We start from the raw sequence: 6,764 nt of genomic DNA, 5'->3' as shown, positions 1-6,764 counted from the left end.
AAATAATAATAGTAGTAAAAAAAAAACAAATACTTTATCAATACAAAAATAAACTCAATTTTATTACACACTTTGTAAAGTTGTTGTCATTTACCATACATTTCAAAAGTGATACCTATTATAAAGTTTTCTTTATAGGGGCTGTTTTATTATTTTTTTTTTTAATAATAATAAAAAAAAAAAAAGTTGCTACCCCTGAAAACTCATGAGCCGTTTGGAATTTGGAAAAATCCTAAAACACATATTTCTTCATTTTCAAGGGGAACCTATTTTAAGGGGATCTCAATTCTTTGGCACTCTCAGGGGTGGCTCCAGGGGGGTCAACTTCAGAATCTTAAATGGGAACCCCCTACTTAATTGTGAGCCGAAAGTCTAACTTTAATTTTTGGGTCTGAATTTGAATATGAACTATTCGTGGGAGTTATTTGAAGCACAAATTACCAATCAATATGAATTTCGCATTTTTGGTGCTTCCCTCTAAAAGACCTTTGATATGATGTATCACAAGTGGGGGTTTCCATTTAAGATTTTGAGTTGACCCCCCTGGGGGCTACCCCTCAGAGTGCCGAAAAATTGAGATCCCCTTAAAATAGGTTCCCCTTGAAAATGAAGAAATACGTCTTTTAGGATTTTTCCAAATTCCAAACGGTTCTCGGGTTTTCAGGGGTAGCATTTTTTTTTTTTTTAACACCCTGTACCTATGTATAAATGTATACTTTTATCAAACAAACAATACAAAAATTGAACTCAATTTTATTGCACACTTTCTCAATTTGTTGAAAATTGTATTTATGTTTACCTATCTACAGCCCAGCCCATATTTTTCAACTTGGAATCATATTTTTGTCCAAACTTTCAAAAAAGAATTGGCAAGGAAACATTATAATTATTGCCATATAACTATAGCAAACAATGCCTTATTTAAGATTAGCAACTTCCAAGTTACAAAATATGGACTATGTATTTGAAATTAACAAGTATATCTAAGAAGTTCTGTACTAATTTATCCTAGAGGTAGGAAATTATATACAGAGTATTCCAAAAGTCTTGGAACCCCTAAATATTTTTTGAATGGCTAATTTGATAGTGAATTGAATAGGCTCCAGCCAACATTTTGCAACTACTTCAAAAAGTTATATTTCAAACGATAAAACACTATATCAAATTTCAGATTCTCATCTTTAGCCATTCAAAAAATATTCAGGGGTTCCAAGACTTTTCAAACGTATACCTTATAAGCAGAGAGAGTCCTTCAAATGATATACCGTAAACCGGGGTGAAGTGAGCCCTAGGGGGTCAAGTGGCCCAAAATGAGTAAAATGTTTTAATGGCCGATAATTGTGGAATGTCTGAAGCTATTGTTTTTATTTATAGCTAGAAAAGTCCACTGGTTTGTTTTAATTACTTATAGGTAGAGAAACTGTTTCTACCTCATTGGAAAAAAAAATAGAAAAATTAAAATCATGTTTGGTGGTACATAAAACATTTAATGAAAAGCAACCCCAAAAAAGGCCCACACTATTGTTTGTTACTATTTAGTCTTAGTTGAGGTGCTGCCAACATGTTCCACCCATTTTCACATTTCTATCTCTATTGACTGAGCTAGACTCAGGTCTACTTTGCCCCTTTCTTTTTTAGTAAAAATGGGGCAAAGTGGGCCCATTAATACTTTCCTGGAATTATTGAAGAAGAAAATGAGGGAGAGTTCAAAATTAGCAGTATGACTATGAGTGGAATGGGTTGGAAATGGCCGGTTCACTTACTTCACCTTTATTTTTCCTCTGAATTCTTTCTTTTCCTTTTACGAGCCACTTTTTTATTGGTGCCGCTATCTCATCATCTGTTGCAGTCCCTTTCGACCTCCTGACAGCAGCTAGAAACAAAAAAACAAATAGATTATAGGATTGGTTGATAACATACCTCTAATAAAAGATGTAACTCTCTCTCTATCTTTTTTTTTTCCATTTTTTCATTTTTATTACTTATTTTTATTCCCTACTTTTTTTTATTATGTACTTTGTAAAGGAGCAAATATCTACCTAGCCATCAATTTAGTTAGTTAAAGTTATTTTTAGTTAGTTATAGTTATTTAAAATTTTAGTTAGATTAATTTACCTATATGAAATAGTAGAAAAAAAGATTGATTAGTTATATTATTTTTTATTATTATAAAAAAACATTGTTGAGAGAGACCATCTCCTCAAAAGTTATTTTTTATTAGCTTAGGAGATGTTACCTAAGATGTAAATTTTAAAATTGTAATAAATAAATGAAATCAAATCAAATCTCTCTCTCTCTCTCTCTCTCTCTCTCTCTCTCTCTCTCTCAACACTCTTTTCCCTGAACACAACTAGATATCTATAAAAAAGTATACTATATAGAAAGGAAATGGAATTTAGAATTAATTATTACCTTGAATAACAGTGAGTATTTTCAATTGGGAAAAGACCCTTTTTCCTTTTCCACCCAAGTAGCTATATTGCACTGAGACTTCATCAGTCATAATTTGGGGCATTAATCTAAACGTTATGTTGTGTACATCCTTGCCTCCAATCAGGGCAAGTTCATCCACCTGTAAATGTAAACATAGAAAAGAAATGTGCAAGAGGTCCTAGGGTCCAAAGGTAAATTTGGAGCTACAGTTGTTCTTAGTATTTTAAGTAAATTGGATAAGGCTGTTTGTGTTATGTTTTCTTCAACTGCCCAACTTGCAAGTTTTTCATTCAAGCTATTCTCAATTTTTAATGTTTCTATCTCTGAAACCTCTTCAAAATCTTCACTGAACAAAACACCAGAAGATGAAGTATTTGATACTACCCTTTCTTTTCCTTTTTCCCCTTGGATCAAACTTGGATCAGAAAGTGGACAAGGAGGTTGCACCTCCACCTCCACTCCTTCCACATTACTTATACTTACAGCTAGAGGAGCTACTGTAGGATTGATGTTGCAACCTGGCACATTATTAACATACATATTTACAATTCGTCTTCTGTGTCTGTCACTTATCTGATGTAATGGTTTCCTCCTCTTAAACATGACTGACAATAAATTGAAAAAGTCACTTTGGAGCACACTATCACTTCTAATAGCTCACACTTCACAAATCACATAGGTAAATGAGAATTAATAAAATGAGGTTTATTATTAAAATATTTCAAATGCGGTCAAATACCTAGAGAATGTTCCAGTGACGCCACAGTATGCCTTTAACAATGAACATGTCTGACAGGTATGAACAAAAAAAGAAAGAAAGATGACCACGTGTTTTTGGGGATGTTGAGCATGTCCTTGGAATATTCCCTCAACATTCTCAAAAATTTAGCACTTTGTGAGAACATTCCAGGAACATTACTGGAACATTCTCATAAAAATATCTATTTTGACAGGACATTGAGAATATTCTGAGAACATGAGTTAAAATATACATATTTGAATTTTGAAACAAGTAATTGGGGATGTTGAGTAGGTATGTCCTTGGAATATTCCCTCAACATTCTGACATTTAATGGAAAATTGAGAAAATTTAGCACTTTGTGAGAACATTCTAGGAACATTCTCATAAAAATATCTATTTTGACAGGACATTGAGAATATTCTGAGAACATGAGTTAAAATATACATATTTGAATTTTGAAACAAGTAATTGGGGATGTTGAGTAGGTATGTCCTTGGAATATTCCCTCAACATTCTGACATTTAATGGAAAATTGAGAAAATTTAGCACTTTGTGAGAACATTCTAGGAACATTCTCATAAAAATATCTATTTTGACAGGACATTGAGAATATTCTGAGAACATGAGTTAAAATATACATATTTGAATTTTGAAACAAGTAATTGGGGATGTTGAGTAGGTATGTCCTTGGAATATTCCCTCAACATTCTGACATTTAATGGAAAATTGAGAAAATTTAGCACTTTGTGAGAACATTCTAGGAACATTCTCATAAAAATATCTATTTTGACAGGACATTGAGAATATTCTGAGAACATGAGTTAAAATATACATATTTGAATTTTGAAACAAGTAATTGGGGATGTTGAGTAGGTATGTCCTTGGAATATTCCCTCAACATTCTGACATTTAATGGAAAATTGAGAAAATTTAGCACTTTGTGAGAACATTCTAGGAACATTCTCATAAAAATATCTATTTTGACAGGACATTGAGAATATTCTGAGAACATGAGTTAAAATATACATATTTGAATTTTGAAACAAGTAATTGGGGATGTTGAGTAGGTATGTCCTTGGAATATTCCCTCAACATTCTGACATTTAATGGAAAATTGAGAAAATTTAGCACTTTGTGAGAACATTCTAGGAACATTCTCATAAAAATATCTATTTTGACAGGACATTGAGAATATTCTGAGAACATGAGTTAAAATATACATATTTGAATTTTGAAACAAGTAATTGGGGATGTTGAGTAGGTATGTCCTTGGAATATTCCCTCAACATTCTGACATTTAATGGAAAATTGAGAAAATTTAGCACTTTGTGAGAACATTCTAGGAACATTCTCATAAAAATATCTATTTTGACAGGACATTGAGAATATTCTGAGAACATGAGTTAAAATATACATATTTGAATTTTGAAACAAGTAATTGGGGATGTTGAGTAGGTATGTCCTTGGAATATTCCCTCAACATTCTGACATTTAATGGAAAATTGAGAAAATTTAGCACTTTGTGAGAACATTCTAGGAACATTCTCATAAAAATATCTATTTTGACAGGACATTGAGAATATTCTGAGAACATGAGTTAAAATATACATATTTGAATTTTGAAACAAGTAATTGGGGATGTTGAGTAGGTATGTCCTTGGAATATTCCCTCAACATTCTGACATTTAATGGAAAATTGAGAAAATTTAGCACTTTGTGAGAACATTCTAGGAACATTCTCATAAAAATATCTATTTTGACAGGACATTGAGAATATTCTGAGAACATGAGTTAAAATATACATATTTGAATTTTGAAACAAGTAATTGGGGATGTTGAGTAGGTATGTCCTTGGAATATTCCCTCAACATTCTGACATTTAATGGAAAATTGAGAAAATTTAGCACTTTGTGAGAACATTCTAGGAACATTCTCATAAAAATATCTATTTTGACAGGACATTGAGAATATTCTGAGAACATGAGTTAAAATATACATATTTGAATTTTGAAACAAGTAATTGGGGATGTTGAGTAGGTATGTCCTTGGAATATTCCCTCAACATTCTGACATTTAATGGAAAATTGAGAAAATTTAGCACTTTGTGAGAACATTCTAGGAACATTCTCATAAAAATATCTATTTTGACAGGACATTGAGAATATTCTGAGAACATGAGTTAAAATATACATATTTGAATTTTGAAACAAGTAATTGGGGATGTTGAGTAGGTATGTCCTTGGAATATTCCCTCAACATTCTGACATTTAATGGAAAATTGAGAAAATTTAGCACTTTGTGAGAACATTCTAGGAACATTCTCATAAAAATATCTATTTTGACAGGACATTGAGAATATTCTGAGAACATGAGTTAAAATATACATATTTGAATTTTGAAACAAGTAATTGGGGATGTTGAGTAGGTATGTCCTTGGAATATTCCCTCAACATTCTGACATTTAATGGAAAATTGAGAAAATTTAGCACTTTGTGAGAACATTCTAGGAACATTCTCATAAAAATATCTATTTTGACAGGACATTGAGAATATTCTGAGAACATGAGTTAAAATATACATATTTGAATTTTGAAACAAGTAATTGGGGATGTTGAGTAGGTATGTCCTTGGAATATTCCCTCAACATTCTGACATTTAATGGAAAATTGAGAAAATTTAGCACTTTGTGAGAACATTCTAGGAACATTCTCATAAAAATATCTATTTTGACAGGACATTGAGAATATTCTGAGAACATGAGTTAAAATATACATATTTGAATTTTGAAACAAGTAATTGGGGATGTTGAGTAGGTATGTCCTTGGAATATTCCCTCAACATTCTGACATTTAATGGAAAATTGAGAAAATTTAGCACTTTGTGAGAACATTCTAGGAACATTCTCATAAAAATATCTATTTTGACAGGACATTGAGAATATTCTGAGAACATGAGTTAAAATATACATATTTGAATTTTGAAACAAGTAATTGGGGATGTTGAGTAGGTATGTCCTTGGAATATTCCCTCAACATTCTGACATTTAATGGAAAATTGAGAAAATTTAGCACTTTGTGAGAACATTCTAGGAACATTCTCATAAAAATATCTATTTTGACAGGACATTGAGAATATTCTGAGAACATGAGTTAAAATATACATATTTGAATTTTGAAACAAGTAATTGGGGATGTTGAGTAGGTATGTCCTTGGAATATTCCCTCAACATTCTGACATTTAATGGAAAATTGAGAAAATTTAGCACTTTGTGAGAACATTCTAGGAACATTCTCATAAAAATATCTATTTTGACAGGACATTGAGAATATTCTGAGAACATGAGTTAAAATATACATATTTGAATTTTGAAACAAGTAATTGGGGATGTTGAGTAGGTATGTCCTTGGAATATTCCCTCAACATTCTGACATTTAATGGAAAATTGAGAAAATTTAGCACTTTGTGAGAACATTCTAGGAACATTCTCATAAAAATATCTATTTTGACAGGACATTGAGAATATTCTGAGAACATGAGTTAAAATATACATATTTGAATTTTGAAACAAGTAATTGGGGATGTTGAGTAG

The 6,764-nt window shown here is 31.4% G+C and overlaps 1 protein-coding gene across 1 annotated transcript; it reads right to left on the bottom strand.

Moving 5' to 3' along the window:
* Window positions 1–672: 672 nt before the first annotated feature.
* LOC103521343 lies at window positions 673–3,382 on the bottom strand. Its single transcript, XM_008486452.3, has 3 exons — window positions 2,917–3,382; window positions 2,413–2,572; window positions 673–1,873 (listed from the first exon to the last, which is right to left on the bottom strand). Exons 1-3 carry the CDS (start codon window positions 3,034–3,036, stop codon window positions 1,725–1,727), a joined length of 429 nt encoding a protein of 142 aa, XP_008484674.1. The 5' UTR covers window positions 3,037–3,382; the 3' UTR covers window positions 673–1,724.
* Window positions 3,383–6,764: the final 3,382 nt, after the last annotated feature.

This window comes from Diaphorina citri, unplaced genomic scaffold, assembly GCF_000475195.1.
Source record: "Diaphorina citri unplaced genomic scaffold, Diaci psyllid genome assembly version 1.1 scaffold5034, whole genome shotgun sequence".
Lineage (NCBI taxonomy): Eukaryota > Metazoa > Arthropoda > Insecta > Hemiptera > Psyllidae > Diaphorina > Diaphorina citri.
This window is presented reverse-complemented; position numbering and strand designations above follow the sequence as displayed.

What these genes read in the sequence shown, in the direction of transcription:
- LOC103521343 (XM_008486452.3), bottom strand. Translation starts at nt 3,036, where the DNA reads ATGTTTAAGAGGAGGAAACCATTACATCAGATAAGTGACAGACACAGA. An exon ending in CTACAGTAGCTCCTCTAGCT is followed by an intron (nt 2,573 to 2,916) that starts GTAAGTATAAGT and finishes TTACATTTACAG; the next exon opens with GTGGATGAACTTGCCCTGAT. An exon ending in AATACTCACTGTTATTCAAG is followed by an intron (nt 1,874 to 2,412) that starts GTAATAATTAAT and finishes TTTTGTTTCTAG; the next exon opens with CTGCTGTCAGGAGGTCGAAA.